The sequence below is a fragment of the Centrocercus urophasianus genome, unplaced genomic scaffold (genome assembly GCF_019232065.1).
Source record: "Centrocercus urophasianus isolate 14NV4802_14NV808 unplaced genomic scaffold, USGS_Curo_1.0 seq_47, whole genome shotgun sequence".
Lineage (NCBI taxonomy): Eukaryota > Metazoa > Chordata > Aves > Galliformes > Phasianidae > Centrocercus > Centrocercus urophasianus.
In genome coordinates, this window is record NW_024885055.1 from 1,756,393 (window position 1) to 1,774,328 (window position 17,936).

At 42.1% G+C, this 17,936-nt stretch overlaps 1 protein-coding gene across 1 annotated transcript in view; it reads right to left on the reverse strand.

Annotated features, from left to right (window-relative positions):
• Nucleotides 1–17,936, reverse strand: part of PTPRT (protein tyrosine phosphatase receptor type T) — a 305,115-nt gene that overhangs the window by 53,722 nt on the left and 233,457 nt on the right. The window contains exons 13-14 of the mRNA XM_042834507.1: nucleotides 8,761–8,896; nucleotides 3,136–3,165 (exon numbers count right to left, since the gene is read on the reverse strand). Coding sequence (XP_042690441.1) covers nucleotides 3,136–3,165; nucleotides 8,761–8,896 — 166 coding nt within the window. The remainder of the gene's footprint in view (nucleotides 1–3,135; nucleotides 3,166–8,760; nucleotides 8,897–17,936) is intronic.

Consider the following 17,936-nt stretch of genomic DNA (forward strand, 5'->3'; position numbering starts at 1 on the left):
ACAGAAAACTTAGGCAACGCTCGTACTGATGTAAATACAGAGCATTTCAGAACGCTTCTCCCGAAAGGCCTGCGCCTCATCACAGTGGCAGGGCTGCAGTGGGCACATCTGGTCCAGAACTCACAGTTCTGCATCCTTCTCACCCATTACAAAACCAGGAGGACTTAACTTGCACCACTGGTACAGGAGGTTCTGCCCAAGGACCTTTCTCTGCAGCTGACTTCTAAGGAGGGGTAAAGTAAAGTACACAAAATGCTGTCATCCTGCATGACAGGTGAGGAATAGGGCTTTGCTGGCTTTGCATCTCCCACTGCAGGTGTTTCAAAGATCTTCATGGCCTTCTCTTTCAACCACAGTAATACCTGATTAATACCTGTTCCCACACATTGCAGGAAGCTTATAAATGGAGTGTTGCCATACAAAAAACCTCACAGCTAATTGGGCAGAACTCAGCCTAGAAACTACCACAGCCCTTATGGCCCATGTCTGCAAGAATCAGTTTCTCATGGTATAAATGTCAGTGCCTTTAACAGATATTCCCCATTAAGAATAAGAGTTGAGTTCGAAGATTTTGGTCCCTAAGAAGAAGAAATGTCTGTACAGCAGATGACAAAAAGTTGAAAGGAATTATCTGAAAGCAGATGAGAATTACTCCAGGAAGCACAGCTTTGAAGCCCAGAAACTGAAACCAAAAATAGAACAGTGTAGTCTGTGTGGTTGTATTTAAAGGTATGCCAATAGATCTATTTGAGAACATGTTTTTCAATACTGCTAACTCAATTCAATTTTGCTTCAGGACTAAAACATTCATACAAGGTCATAGCATAGAAACCAATTTTATTTTTAAAATCTATATGTATACATATCCCTGCTCTTATTTTCGCAACACATCAAATAAACTGAAATCAAACCTTTCTGTTCATAAGAGGCTGTAGCAATTTCTATTGGCTTTGGCTAACAATTGCTAATTGTGCAAGGACTATTTGAGCGTTACCTCTACCACTGAGACGTTCCAGCTAACAGAGGTCATGCTTGATGTGGTGCCTTAGACAGCGTAAGCACTGAGCTAAGAGCAAGCTCTCTGTTTAGGGTGCATTGGAGTTCTATGATTTCTGCATCTTGACTTCAAATCCCCATTCGGTGCTACAGGGAGTTGCTACAAACACAAAAGCTTGCCTGGTGACACCTCAGGCTCTCCTCTACTGTGATATACTGCATGGTGCACAACTGCTTTATTACACCTCTGCAGCCCATCACCACTTGCTTTTGCTACTGCTGAAGTTCACTGCAACCTCAGGCTTTGGTGACCTGCACAGTTCTGTCTCTTCACTTTTCTCAAGTCACTCTCCTGTTCCCCAAGAAGAAAAGTACTGGTATATTGATTCACAGAAGCCACTGAAAGACAGCAAAGAGACTGCTTACCAATACCCTTATTTTCTCTGTACAGAATAATCCTCAGCTGACTACTTAAAACAACTCTGTGGTGCAGCTGCAAAAATGGGTCATTTAGGGCTGAGAAGTTGACTTATGCTTTTAAATGCGTAAATCTCAAAATACAATAAAAGTAGGGAATATTTTGACCACATACTGCCTGCAGGAAGAAGATGAAATTGTATGGGTAAAACAGGGAATGCATTTTTCAGGCAATATAACAATGTAAAGCAGTGAAGATGGAACTTTCCTGATGTTCAGGGGAAATGCACTGAAGAAGAAAGGTTGTAGCAATAAATGCAACGAGTTGGCAGCATCTACCTGCTAAAACTGTCCCTGACTTTAAGTTAAGCTTTTCTTGAAATCTTTCCATTAATGGTCAAGTTCTATTTGTGGTTAACTAGCGTGGAGCCTAGAGAAAATAGAGTTATCTTCCATTTACAATTATTTAGCTGGGTAAAGGCAAGTCTCAACAGGGTGTCTTTTGGTTTCTTGCAAACATAGCAAGCCATGAAGGTTTTTCTACTCATTATTTTCTGATAGGTCATCAAGAAGCAAAATGACTCTACAGCTGAACAGGGATTCTACTCTTAAATCCTTTGCCCTGATCTTAAGATGTAACTCAAACTCCCATGGAAAATCAGTCAACTTCACTAAAATGAAGTTTAAGCACATTCATTCCACTGACTTACTGAACATCTTTCAGATGTGTCCACAGGACAAAGTCATAACATAAAGATGAGCAGTAGGAACAGGTGAAGGAAAAGGGTGGCAGGCTGGGAGGAATTAGCAAAGCAGATGTGGCCCTTTCAACTATTTTGTCTATGTCAGAGCCCTAAAAGTCGGGCAGGCTGCTGCTTGTGAGGGCAATACAGCTGCTGGTTGTGAGAGGTGGAGAGGAGACATGTTTCTCTTGGTAGTAAAAGTTGTCTTCTCCAACTCCTCCAACTCTCTGGTGACAGCAAAGGCATCCAGGCTCTGTACTTCAAGACCCCCTTCTTCAGATCACTGATCCAGTCCTCACCTCCTCCTGATCCTCAGACACATGTTATCATTGCAGAACCAGCTCAGCCCTGATTACTTTCCAGCTCCTCCATCTTTAGACAACAGATGGCCCCAGAAAGTTCTGGTGTGCGAAGCATTTTCAAGAGCCTTAACTGCCCTAATTATGCAGCATTGTCATTAGGTTGGCATAGGTGATTTAGATCTGAAAATCTGAAGTCCTTCATCATCCACTGGTCTGAACTGACACTCAGAACCTGGCAGCTCCACAGACAGGGATATTTGTGGAGGCAATCTCAAGTCCTCATTGCCAGAAACCTTACAATTTTAAAACACTTAAAGCAAGCTTGAGAAATTCCCAGCAACGACTTTGAGGTGTGAATTTCCTGGCAGTCTGGCTGAGTATGGTGGACAATTTTAAGAAGTGCAGTTCTTCTGCATTTATCCATTAACATTTAAAGAACTATAAACTATAATGGACAGATCTATGGACATTTACGTGTTTGCATAGTTACAGCTGAAACGGTGAAACAGGGAAAATATATAAATGTGAAAGAGAAAATAAAACACAATCTATTGGAAAGACATGATTGAACACAATGGCTAAAAAAAAAAAAAAAAAGTGGTAAAAGAAAAGAATACAACAAAGCACAAAATTACCACAGTGAGTGTCTCAAGAAGCATCCGCTGCTAGGTACTTACAAGTAATAGGAGTAGGAGTATGCATTTCTTCTAAATATGGACAGCCAGCCAGACGAACAAAATATCCAAATGGAGAAAAAGAAAGAAAAACACATAATTAGATTTATATGAACTCGATGCTATTTTTGGAAATACAAAGTATTTGTGCTACCACAGGTACTGAGCTACTTTCCCCAGCACTGTTGTCAGGAGCTGTATGTTCACAGGGAATGGACGCAGAGCTGGAGATAGAACACAGGTGTGTTTTCACTTCTGCTACTGACTTGCATCGCCATGAACAAATCCCTTCACCGATTTCTTCCTCAACTTGACCATGTCAGCAACATGGACGATGATACTTACCTTTGCCTGTGAAGTGCTTTGAGACTTTAGGAATGGGAAGGATTATGTAAGAGCTACCAATATGAATGACAACAAGTAGGAAAGTAGCAGTGCAAAAACATCTCAATTTCAGAATATTTAGACAATGAACAAATTGTGCAATGACAAATCAAGCTTCATCAAACTCTAAAATGCAAATAGTTCATTAACAATTCAAGCATCACTACATATTTATAGATGATCACTGGGGGGATGTATTAGCTTTCTGCGTCAGTGTGATTAAGCTTTTTCTGTTCGTTTTTCTACAAAGAACGTTTTGCTACAGCAAGACAAAATGAGTCCTGGCAATCAGTCATGACTGAAGAGGTGATGTCATCCCTTTTATAACTGGAGAAGAACTTAGAAAATGCTGCTGCACAACAGGTGTGCTAGTACAGATTAAGTACCTTGCTAGTACAGCAAGGCATGAGGCAGCATCAGAAGTGGCTATCATGGTCAAGGCAAGGAAAAACAATGCAACCCTTTACACAGCTTTAAAGCGCCATCCTTGAAGATACTACGAATACAAGGAAATACAGACAAGTAGAGATGCAGCACTCAAGTGTTCACTTTTATGGTTGTTCTGAGTAAAATTCCCTAGGTACACACAGAAACCAGATTCAGCAGGGCTGTTCTCTGCCCACGACCACTCTCTTTGCTGTGCGCTTCCTGAACGTACCACTGTTTGCACAATTGGCATTTCTTCTCTCATTAAAAAATACAACTTGCCCCATTTCCTCACATATTTACAATCTGTTGTCCCATGAAGAGATTCCCTCTGGGCAAAGACAGCCGACTACAGATGTAGGAAAGGATTACTCCAAAATGACAAGTTGTGTTTGGCGGTGGCCCTTGCTATAAACCTGACATTCAGATTCCCGATACACTCCAAGTTATCTGAATGACTGAGTCTAAATCACACCTGAGCGCACATTTATAACATAATGCCAGAGTCCCCTGAAACTCAGAAACCCTGAGTGATAGCAGTGCATCAGTTGTGGTGTATTGATTCCACTGAGCTACACTGTGAAAGTTTGAGCTCTTCTGAACCTCCAAACAAAGGGAAAGCCACCAGGATGTGGCAAACGAAAGCCCATACAGCTGAACCCCCTACATGTCCTGACATATTCCTTAATTAAACTCTTCTGCTGCACCAGGGCCAGGCTCCTTGCAGCACTACCAACTGGAATCTCCCTTGTGAACATCTTGCTGTACTTTCTGCTTTTCTCATGCCACAGCCATTGGACACGTGCGATCACTCAAGGCTCAGTCCTCATTCAAAAGCTGTGCATCCCTCAAGATGCAGAGGAAAGCTCGAAGAGATTTATTCCTTAAAGACAAGAAACAGAGGAAGGCAAAGAAAATGACAATTATATTTTGGGACTGGACGTACAATTTTGGCTTCAATCCACCAACAATATGCAACCAAAGATAAGGACTTCCTAAGGACTATGTTAAGACCAACTGTAAAAATTGATCTGAACCATGGATCACTAAAAACATGACTTGATCCTAGAAGGTACAACACAACCTGAAGATCCTGCATATCATCTGTCTTCAGTAAGAAACCAGGAGGTTCTGGGGTCCCTGAGCATTCAAATATCCCTATCCTGATTCCATCCTACAGCATGGGTACACTCTGCTCAAGACACTCTTGAACTGTATTGTATTAGTTCAAAATAACAACCTAAATCCTAATCCAGAATAAAGCACTGGAGTTTCCTAGAAGGAACCAGTAGTCCTACACTCTATACAGCCCCAAATCTCCTTTTTTGCTACCAACAGCACTTTAAAGAACTTATTTACAGTGCACCCGTGACAGGTTGTCTGATCCAATTTATTCAGTCTTATACTTAAAGGGTTCAGTAGAGGCTTTGTCTGCTCAGATGCACAAGCCTGAAAAGTCACGCTCTTTACTCCAGGGAAATGCAAGTCACGATTACAGAGGAGTTAAAGCTGTCCAGATGAAATCGGAATTGACCAGGACCTAATCCTTCTGGGGTGCAAAGTCAAAGGGTATTTCCTCCAGAAATAGGATTTGCAAATGCCTTGGTTTTCTAGTTTCAGTGCATTTTTATTAACTGGTCCTAGATTCTCTCCCCCACAAATATGTTTAACCTATATGAAGTGCAAATGAATGAACTCCTTATATTATCAGTAATATCTTGATACAACAAAAATTAGGTACTTCAAGGTATTCTATATCTAGCTGTTCACGAAAGAAAGCAATACATGCAGGCAAATGACCACCAGCTCACATGCTGCAAATTAACAAGCTAAAAGGAATTGCAATTTAAAAATGATGATATTGGAGCTGCAAAAACAAAACTGGTGTAGCCAGCAGGTCCCCAAAACCAGGAAAACGTCATTTTGGTTTTAAATGCTGTAGGACAGCCATATTTATAAGAGAACCTCACATACACAAACAAATATTTAACACAGATGATCTGTCTACTCTCTAATGCCCAACCAGTTTCCTGCTCTTAGTGCTTCCTCCCCTCCTAGCCCCTTCCAGTGCTCTGTACTGCATAGCTTCAGTCAGGAAATCATGGCTGTGTCTGTTATCAATGAACTATGAAGTCCTGCTCCACGAACAAACACCACTGTGATACTTGCCAGCTCCATTTGAAGAAAATGCCCCAAATGTATCTAATTATTTTTCTGCATTGTTGCTTTGCAAGACAACTGTCTCGTACACAGAGGCATTAGCCTCCATGAACTGAAAGGGGGATCTCTTTTGAAGTAAGGTTAATGCAAAAACCAAACTCCAGAGCTTAGGTTTCTAACATTTCTCTTTGTAAAACACAAAGAGAAGACAGTTGCTGTTCAGCTGCTTTCTCAGACAAGCTTTCAGCTGTGCTGCTCCAGAACTTCAGATTAATCTGTGGTCCAAAGCAGCCTTTCCCTTTATAAAATCTGCTCCCAATCCACAGTGGTTTACAAACAAAATGAGCCCAACAGCCTTCAGCTCATCTTTGAGGAGTGCATGTCCATGCTCAGCCCCACACCTCGGTGTGATGTGAGTGGTGCTGCCCCGGGGTCAGCAGGGCTGACACAAGCAGCAGTTCTATCAGGTGCACAGACCTGGAGAGCACGCACCTCCAGAACCTTTCCATGCACCGTGACAGCTTCTAAAAGGGAAAAGGTTTGAAAGTTGATGAGCCTGATTATTTCTTATTACAGTGCATATTCCAGTGGGTAAGTCAGCAAGCAACAGCGAGTTGGCAAAGAGATGCTGCCTGCTGACTCTGCCTGTCTGCTTTCAGCACAGGGAAGCATAAGGCTCATAAGGGTATTTTCACCCTTCTTACTGAGCTGCTGGCAGACTGCACCACAGCAAAGACTGTCCTCGGGTAATAAATTCCTGGTCATCATGGAAAATCCTTTTCTGGGTCTTTTCTGCCCAGTAATGCACATAATTTACAATAATAACACACTGTGGGGCAGAAACAAAAGATGTAATCAACTCCCAATAGCTTGTGGAACACACCAGGATGTTCAGAGGTGGCACCACTCCATACGTCATGGTGGGTTTCCTCCTAAGTTTTACCTTTCAGGTTGTACAGCTTTTCTTAAAGAGCATTTAGAAAGGTAGCAGGAATGGATGACAGCTGGACATTAAACAGACCAGAAACACAGGTCAATTCTTCTTGAAGTTCTTTTTCAGTTTGTTTGTTTAATTGAAAGCATTTAATTTTTTTTCTCTTTATGACCAGAGAAGCTGCAGGGAGGCTGGAATCGGAGACAGCTGCACCATTTGGGCTTCACAATGAGCACATGTGCAGTAGGCATGAGTACAAAACGCACGCCCATTTGTCCACAAAATCTGATGCGTTTACACACACCAAAAAACGGACTCAGAACCTTCATCTGAGTCAACAGGAATTCACAGCACTCAATACATACGTGATCAGTTTTGCAGAATCACAGAATGACGTGATTTGGAAAAGCTACTGCAAAGTCGTTGAGCCTGACCTCCTGCGTAAACCAGTTCCACCCACAGACAGTCCCTCAGCCCTGAGGGATTCATCCAAGGCAAATTTTTGAATTTCTAAAAGAAAAAGATTTTCCAATTTCCAATTCCTTTTGGCAACCCTCCTCTAAACTGATCTGTGTGTCAGCTTTGTTACCGTGCTGAGATTCTGCAAGAACTGGACAATGCATATCCACAGCAACCTCAACAGTGACAAGGGAATAAACACATGCCTCAACCTGTTGGCTACCCTCATACTTGCAATGCCTGGGATGTACTGAGCTGCCTCCAAGTGCACACTGCTCATTTCTGTTCCATTCCTCCTCCAAGACCTCCAGCTTCCTTTCTGCAGACCTGTAGGTTGAGTGGGGTTACTCCATACCACAGTGCAGGACTTTGCTAGACTTCACAAGGTTTCCATAGCTCTTTTCTCCAGCCTCCTGAGTTCCTTTGCAAACCCAGCCCTCCGCTCCACATGCGTAGCACAGAGTCAGTGCATGTGCCCTCTGCCTTATTACAGAGAAGATCATGTCTAGGTTTAATTGCTCCTCCTATTTTTGTGTGATTGAAGCACATAACTATCACTGAGAAAAAGAAATATCCAAGGAACAGTTTCACTTTGCCAAGTCTCACTTCTTACAGCAGGCCAAGAAGAACCTTCAACGCTCTCACAGGTCCCACTGCATGCTCCCTAGACAAGGGGCTGCCAGGCTGGCTAGCTCCCATTTCCTTTGGAATTAAATTACTCATGAAAAGCAGAGCTCTCTTTAAAAACACAACTGGTAAAACCACATACAAAACACATCCTCTCCTTATGAAAATCTCTAGGTGATTTGCTGAATCAGTGTATTACTCTCTTCAAACAGTAGCAGCTACAATGGCCTTCTTCAAAGTAGAAGTGCAAATGGTCCACAGAAAATCACATAAAATGAACTCTTTGAACAAATGTTGTTATCAGACACGTTTTATTTTTTTTAAGTTTTATCCCCCTATAAACTAAATCTAATTCTTGCAAAGAATACTAAGCCTCCGCAACATTTTCATCTTCTGTTCCTTCTCTTAGATCATTAACTCTCAGGAGTAACAACCATATTTTTGTTGCTCATGAAATATCCAGCAGAACAGCCATCTCTTCTGTGACCACAACTTCTAAGTAGTATTATATAAATATATATTCACTGCTGCCCCCGGTAACACAGATGGAATGATTTATGTCTGCCAGATTTAGAGTTCTATTGAAACAGCAGCATTCTAGCCAGGAGGTCCAAGATGTAAGCAAAGCAGAAACTTACCTTCTCTTGATGGTAAGCATTGCTCCTAAGAGAATAATAACAAACATCAGAAGCCCAGCTATAACTCCAGCCATTTTCACTGTGCTGTCAACTTGCTTTTCTGGCTCCACTGCATTGGAATTCTGGGTGGAAGCTCCTTAAAAGATGGAGGGAAAGGAGGGAGAAGATAAAGAGAGAACTTGTAGAAAAATCTTGCAACGATCCAGTTTTCATACTCACTTGAAAGCCTAAGAACATATTTGCAATTATATTGCAGCAGGCCATCTCATTTACTTTCTGCCTTTTAGAATGACCAAAGCCATAAATTTCAGGGCAGCGTTAGGGTGCAAAATCCCAGGGTAAGGAACTAATATTTTGCAGTATTACACTATATTCAGGAATTTAATGTTGTGATGCATTCAGCATACACCCAGAAGCAGAAGGATTAACAGCAGTTATAATTTTCATCCCAAGCAGCTTAAGTGAAGGTGCAAGCCTTACTCATCAAAATGGTGGGTGTAGAAGTTTGCATTTCTATATCCCATAATACCACTTGCAGAAACTTTGTTTTTCTTAAACCAGAACAAATTTGTATTTCTCACTATTTGGAAAGCCTGGCTCGTGTGACCACACCATGACAGTCACAAAATTAACAAGCATCAGCCCAACTCACAGAGCCCCCTCCACATCGTCTCATGTATTCCATGCAGGAGTTCTTCTGTGGCTCAGGCAAGGAAACTTTTTTAAACAGCACATCCTACACACCTAAAAACGACATTTACAAAGCATTTCTTCTTTTACCTATTTGTTATAATCTGACTTCAAGAGTCCTTAGCCCTGCAGTAACATAGTATGCGTTATACACCTTAGCTCTGTCGATGTTGTCACAGCTGCACATAATTTTTTCTAAATAACACCTAAAGCACAGAGCTCAATTTTGAAAGCCTTGCAAGATTGGAGTTGTGGGTAATCTGAAGACTAAGTCAGCCTATTCTTATTATATTCTTAATCTATGTAACTACCACTAAGAATAACATATTTGCATTTGGTGGAGTTAAGTGAATTCACGTTGCTTGAGATCACAATTCTGTCTTGGGCTTCACCTTTGCTGCTGGCATCAGCAGGTCTTCCCCTGCAGATCAGACACAGAACAGGCAATAAGATGTGAAAGCAGTGCTGTCATGAGAAGACAGTAATGCTCTGCTCTTTTCACAGCTCTATTGCTGACCTCCTGGAAAAGCTGAACTATTTCTGCTCATGTAGCAGCTGCTCGTGGCAAGGATATTCAATTGAGCCCATATATTGGTGAGACCGTAGAAAGCCTCACTGTGTTGCTCTTCTGCCCCTTTGCCACTTGTTAGTATGTGTGAGGTCTGAAAGATGAGTCCCATGACCACAACCATGCCATGTAATACAGGCTTGCAAGTATGTTCCGAGTAAGGCCTAAGCCAATGGACCTCCTGGGACGAGGATCAGATCTCGAATAAAGTATTACATGCTTCTCTCATCTTATCTTGAAGGGTAAACACAGAACAATGACACAATAAATGCAAAACACGAAAACTCACCACATGCAGTGATAAAGGTATGATTTTGGCTTTCCTAAAGCTAAGCTGTTAATCTAGTTTGCCACAGGAAAATCCAATATTTACCAAGCAAGAACGTTCTTTGCTGTTTGAGGCACACATGTAATTTTCAGCTTTCTGTCCCTGACAATTGCACTGCTCTGCAGCGTCCACCAATTTTCCCATTCACTTAAGAGCTCAGCAGTAACTTCTGTGTACACATCTAAAATACACTGAAGGGACTCCTGAGCAGGAAATAAAATAGCATATCAGCTGCATATTACCATCATTGTTTGACAACATCTCATAGAACAAATCTGTCCAAGAAGCAAGCTGTATGTCATTGCACAGGCAATCCTGATGCTATTGTGTAACAAAATAAATTATAAAGGTACAATTTCACCTTGAAAATGGCTGAAACTCTGTTTGTTTGATGTGCAAATAAGTAGCATTCCAAATTACCCTTCACTTGTATTGCAGTTACTCCTATGACCCTAAATGATAGGTGTTGGAGAATCGCTTACAGCCACGGATGGTGCAGTCAGACCCACCCATTTCTGTTCCATCCGAGTGCCCTCACCAATTGTGAGCCATGTTAAAAAATAAAAAAAAAAAAAAAAAAAAAATCAGAATGTGCTGTCAGCTCCATCCTCTGATTCTCTGGATTGGTTTGATTCTGCCAGGCTGTTGCTTATTACTACAGGCAATGTGTGCGGAGTGTATTTTTATTTGATATTTCTCTTCCCATTGTAGACTAGTGCAGCTCTAGAAAGAGACTAAAGCCTCATTATCCATCCTGACACCTACACGCTGTAGTGACTGATTCACTCGGATCTTCTGTGCAACTCTTCCTATCTGTCTTGGCAAAGGCCAATGATTCCTTTAGGCTACTAGTCCAACCATTTGGAAGTTGTCTTAGCTGATAGCGCCGAGGAATTGATAATATGACAGTGCCAGTAATTTCCTGAGCCTCGCATTCTTAAATCTTTGCAATGAAGCAATCCCACAGAAGTGCACTGTTCTCTTGCCACTCCATCGTAATTCTCCTGTAGATGCCTAAACCTGCTATGGCTGTGCCACCACCATTTGGAGGCAAGGAGACCATGTCGTTGCTGGGAGCAGGAGGTCCATGGGCTGTTGTGCAGTTGCAGAAGATGGCTTTTGCTGCTCCTGACAGAAACAGTTTAGAATTCAGTTCTGCTTCTCTCTGTCACACATGTGGACCTGAAATCTTCTGGGCACAGAAGCCCATAAAAACTGGCTGTTTCATTTCATAAGAATACCTTTAAAAATGCTTTTTCTTCTGAAAAACAATGTTTATATTCTGTTTACATCAAAAGGGAAAAACAAAACTACTATAACCAGTTCCTAGCAGTGACTTCCACCACATTTCCTAGGACAAATTGTTCCTCGTAACTGCAGCCTGGATGCCGATACAGCAGGGTGCAGCACAGGTCACTGCTGTTATTGCTGTGTGTATTTCAGTGGCACCCAGAGACCCCCACTGAAGGCAGGACTCCATTACAGTGCACTAACACGAGCAGGACAATTTCCTGCCCTAAGCTTACTTTCTTAATAGGGAAGCTAAAAGACAGACAACAGATCCCAAAAAGAGAATACCACAGCTCCCTTGACTCCCTGCCTGTGTTTTATCTACTAGACAAGTTGCAGCTTTCAGGGATACATGTGTATGTATGTTTTGTATTTATGTACTGTACAAAATGCACTGTCCTATAAGTGCAGCCAGGGCACGGATCTGACTTCCACAGGCACTGTCATTCACCCAGCACTCCATTGCATGTTCATATCTGTTTGAAGACTGCAGTCCTTCCCCACTGACCTGGTCTGCTTTGTTGTTTCAGCCTTTCACGATTCCCAGAGTGAGATGTGGCACCTTGCAGACAGGACACGGCCCAAGCTATGTGCTCTTGGGAGATGCTGCTCCCGTGTCACTGCAGAGATCAGAGCAAATGTGTTCTTTGCAGCCACTCACTCATCTCACCAGGCAGGAGGAGTTGGGCTTATGGCTCAGCGAGCAGCAATGGCTTCAGTAATTTGCTCACAGGCACCTGACATCTACCACAGCCATCCCGTTGTGGGCGCAGACACCTGAATCCCAGACTGCTGCAATATCTGACTACTGACAAAATGGTTTGGTGCTGCACCAGATCCTCAGGCTTTCACAGCCTTCTGATCTTCCCGCTGCTCCAGATCCTGGTTAAAGCTGGCACTGCCGTGGCTGATAACTTAAGGATGGGAATTCTGAAATTCCAAATGAATCCCAGCAGAGAGGGCTGCCGCTTGTATTCCAGAGTAAGATCTGCCAGATGATTTCTTCGGCTGAAAGAATTTCTGCCCATGAGGAAGAGCTGACTGCTGCTCTCCCTGGGAGATGGCTTGCAAGTGATTCCAACAGCCAGAATTTGAGCTCTTGAAAAGGAGACAAAGCCTTCCTCAAAATACTGGAAAAGTGAAAAATGCTCCACTTACCAGCCAGTATTCATTCGCAGCATTAGACATTTCTAGACTGATATCCGTACCTACTTTAAATCCTCTAAATGCTCATGCAAGGTAAGTAATAAATGATGCTATCTCCTTTACAGATCCGGAAGGACTTAAGAGGATGCCTTGGGTACCAGACAGCAGAGCTGAGCACTGCCATTTTGAGACCAACAGCCATCAGAACACAGCACCTTTCGTAAATGGGGGAAAGGGAGAAACAGAGGTAGCATCTGAGTGGAAGATGGCAGTCTTACACCTGGCAATTCAGAGACTGATGCACCTAAAAATGAGCAGTGCCAGTGTCAGGGATGCACAGACAATTACCTGGTGAAGACTAGGCTTGGTCTTAAAATTGTAACACCAAATAATTATTCCCATGGGGAGAAAATCACTTTTGTAACAAAAACTAATCAGAAAAATTACCTTAAAGTAACAGTTAACCCAGAAAAATTAAGGAAAAATAATGGGTTAAAAGTCTTTAGGAGTTCAAAGAAGCTGCTCAATTAATCAGAGTAATTTCTTTGCAGCATATAATGGCTAGGCAGTGTGCTGAACGTAACAGACCTGCAGGCTGATTTCAAAAGACAATTATTCTCCTTTCACTAGTAAACAATATTTCCTATTTTTTTCCCTTTCCTTTTACAGCACCTTCTTCGCAAGTAACCTTAAAATATTCAAAGTAACTTTGCATCTAGAATTATTTTCCCCTGTATTTTCAGATTATATCTACACCTCTGAAGCTCAATCTTAGATAACCAGACACAAGGGCAGGCCTCTAACGACAACACTTCACCTTGGCTATGCCTTTGGTTGCTGCATTTCAGCAGAAAGGAGCACCACCACCACCACCACTCTCACTACACATCACACTGCTGTGCCAATTTTCCACCCCCAGTTACTGAGGTCTGCAAACAGCACAGGATTACTTGCTCTGGCTTCAGAGCACGAGACATTCTCATTTCTTTAAAAAAGCTCAAAAGGAGTGGAAAGAATGATGAAAGCCAAAAGCTTTCAACCATATTCTAAGTGAAAAGAGCAGCAAAGCAAAGCAGTCCTGGACAGAGAGACTGAGCAGAATTTATATGAGAGATTATCAGGCATACAGGTTGAATCAGCAGGAGGATGAGGGTAAACAGCAAGGAATCAAGATTAGTGTTACTGAACTGAATGAGAATTAAAAAATAGCAGTAAAAGAATAATTGATTCCGGAGATTCCAGGTAAATCCGCCACAAAGGCTTTTCTTCTCTCCTCCTGTTTTTCTTCCTCTCTCTTTGGAGCAGAAGCACTTAATTTGTGCTAACAGCAGATATACGGCCCCAGGAATGAGAAAGGTTATTACATTTGCTTGAAAGAAGAGCTCGGATAAAGAGCAGCCGTTGTGATGTCTACGAGCGATGTGATGGTTCACAAGGTGAAAGCACATTTCCATTTTAACTCTCCACTTATGCAGAGCTATTTAAAAACTGACTTTCAATTATTAAAAAAAAAAAAAAAGAAAGAAAAAAAGAGCAAAATTTCTGAAAGTCCAAATTTACAGATGCGACTTAATTTTTGTGCGGTCTCAGGTATGTGGAGTGGGATCAATCTTTTGACTGATGCAGCCAAAAGCATTTCAGTGCAGGATGATGGCATGGATGTAGAACAGAGCTCACACTCTGAATAACAACTAATTAACCTTCTCACCAGCCAGTGCCCGTTACTCTGCTCTCCTCATGGTTATCATTAAAACCCCACAGCCAGAGCAGCTGCAGAAATTACAAAAGCAGCGAGCAAAGTCCAGAGGTGTGGATATAACAAAGTGTGAAACCAGGGCACCCCCAAGCCTGGCTGACAAGGGTGGTCTAAGCACCCTGGTGGCCTACAGAACCTATGGCTAAGATCTCACCTGCAAGCTGAGGAGGAAGCTCACTGCTTTCCAGTAAAAGGGATCCACGTAGTCAATGCATGAGGGAGTCCGTCTGCATACACATGCTCTATGTGGGCTGCGTGAGATCTTGGGAAGCTTCCTGCGCTTTGCTAAGTTGAAGCAGCACTTTCAGACGTGTCTTGAAGAAAGGTTGTTGTTTTTTTTTCCCCCCTCTATTTCTATTCTTCTATTACGAATACTCTTCAATTAAGAAGTGGTCTGTTCCATGCCTACCTCTCTTGTGCCACTGCCATCTCTCATACTATCTCTTACACGTCCAGTTCTTCAAGGCAACTGAGCAGGTCCTGCATTAGTAACCCTACCTGGTTCTGAGTATGGGCTCATGGAGAAAGCTATGTCAGACCTCTGGGCTCTGCAACATGCCATGGCCTCCAGCCTCCAGGCTCAGGCTACCAGGCCCTGCTCACCTCTGGCTTCATCGCTCTCGATGTTCTTCCCTAACTCAGAGTTGTTTCATTAGCAACCTGGGGTAAGGATGCCCTCAGGACACCTTAAATCCCTCTAAGTCAATCTTGACACCAAACTGAAAGAAAATAAAGCAGCTCACTAGTTGAACATGCATCCAAATGCTAGGAAGCTTTGATTTCTCTTCCCAGCCGGGAGTGTTCTTCAGTAAGAGCAATACGAGTGTGTCTGTTATTAACAATTAATTAGAATGATACATAAATTTGTGCTAAAATAATCACTTTTTGAAGGCTGAGACTTCATCAAGGGAAAGAAAAAAAAGCACGTTCATGCTTCTAACTTAAAAATGCGATGCAACCTTCTGAAATAAATAGCGCAAAACAGAATAAACCTGTCAAAGGAGTAATATTCCAGTGTATCAAAAGACAAAATGCAATAACAAACAGATTTGAAGTGGGATTAAATCTGTTTAAAAAATACATTACCTGTCTACGAAACTAGAATATATTTCAGACAAAAATTGAACTGTCTTATATGAATTTGAGGGAACAAAAGCTATTAAAGAAACAGCTTTCACTTGCAGCAAAACTGTTTATGGTAAGAACTTTTTTCCTCCTAAACTTTCCCATTTCTTTTGCATGTATAATTTCATCGGTCCCCTTTCAGACCCAGATCCATTTTTGAGGTCTCTATATTATCACATATTCATCTTCAAGGCAGTTCCCTTTTCCGCTGTTAATCCTCTGCAAAAAGCAGGACTGTCTTTTTCAATCTTAAAAGCATTTGAACTTCAGAGAAATCTCAGTACTTTTCTGCCCAGTATCACCACAGCTGTCCTTACGTGTGGTTAATAATTGCTGAGTAAGAAAAGTCTTATCTATACGGGGATAATCACGTAGTATGAGAAGAGGCGTATTCCTACAAAAATGTAACCCACTCCAAAACTGAAAACCCAACTCCCTCTTCCCACCCATTTCCATTCATCACACACCACTCTGTAATATCCCAGTAGGTCATCCTGTGCACATCAAATTAAAGCAGTGGAAACTATTTCCACAAGATGATGTATTTCTCTTCTAGACTGAAATCTTCTGGAGCGATGCAGAGGTGCCAGTTGCAGTATTATGCAAGTTTACAACACAAAGGCTTTCATGTTCAAACTGCAAAACACTTGAGAAGCTCTGAGCTCCTCCATTAGTGACCTGTAAAGGAGCTTTACACCATTTGATTCTGCAAAGTGTCTGATTCCTGCAGAACTTTGTGCAAAAACGACTTACAGAATCAAGTCTTCATTTGCCTGTCATCATATCCTCAACAGTACCACTCAGCTGTTGGAGCCGAAGTGTAATCACCAACCCCAGGAAAATGCAGTAGTTACTGTAACGTGAAAATGCAGGAGCATCTCCATGCTCGGGTGTTCAGCCTCTGCAGAGGGCCAACAAGGAATCCACAGGCCTCTTCAGTCACGCTCAGAGGTTCATATGGAGATTAAAGTGCTCCTTAGGTCTCCATACAACCCTCTGCTAAGCTGTACATTTTACGTCAGTGCAAAGCAATTGCTATGTGAAAGTCCCCTCTATATTGCAGTTTGAACAGCTGTAAAAGCATTTTCCCACGCAAGCAAAACACAAAAAGAGAAGTCATGAAGCTGCTCAGACTTCTGGAAGTGGCAGAAGTCTTCCTGGACCTGAGCTGATAATCACCTGTGCTCAGGAGGCCGGGTGGGTTTCGTGTGGTCGCCTGTTGCCTACCCAGCACTGCTAAGAACAAGCAAAACCGTTTCCAGGCAGCATGCACAAGAAAAACAAAAGGAAAAAAAAATAAAAATGTACCTCGTAATGGTTATTAAAGTTCCATTCTTTCATTTGCAAGAACTCACATTTTTTAGAAAAAGAAGAAATAAATATCAAGAGATAAGGAAGCATTAATGAGCCCTCTGCCTCGGTTTCAATTACACCGTGAAAATAATTTAATGCACTTTAAGAATACAAGAGGTAATTGCTCTCTCTAGTAAGAGGTTGCAATTTTCTCTAATAAAGTGTCAATATAAATATGTTGCTTTAAAACAAGGAGAACAACCAAGTTATTTCAGAAAGAATGGGACACATTAAAGCAAATGCCATCATGGAAACCAAATGGCAGAATTAACAAACGAACTGGCTGAGTGAAAACTGTATGGCAGAGAGCTGATAAACAGAATAATAAACTTATTTTTAAAGAATGCCTAATGCTATGATATGCATCCAAGCAAGTAATGCTATGAAAGATGACATTACTTCAGTAACTTAAGAAGAGAAGCAGACCATCCGAGGAGAGGTGGTTATGACTGGGAATGGTCGGAAATCTGAGACCAACAAAACTGGAAATAAATACACACGTCGATACAAAAGGTTAATAATGTGGATATGAAACATGCTGGCAAAAGAGGGAATGGCTACACAGACTGGACAAACGCAGACTGCTTTCTGATGGATTGCAAAACATGACCTCAGCAAATGCTGGTGCCAAGTCCTTGCCGTTGGCCCATGGACATTAGTCAAGCCCCCTACTGAGGTGCCAGAAGGAAGGAAATGTGCTCAGCAGATGCACTTGCCCACGTGGGTATCTACTAGCTCTGCTCTGAAGGCTGCTGTACTTGGTGTCATGACCTTCTGTTCTGAGATGCTGAAACCCACCCCTGACATTTCAGCCAAAAGATGAACATCAGAGAGGCAAACCGTTGACAAAGGTCTCTCTTGGGACCAAAAGGACCAAGGTAACCTGAGCAGGAGCAGCAGGCAGGAGAAACGTGCAGAAA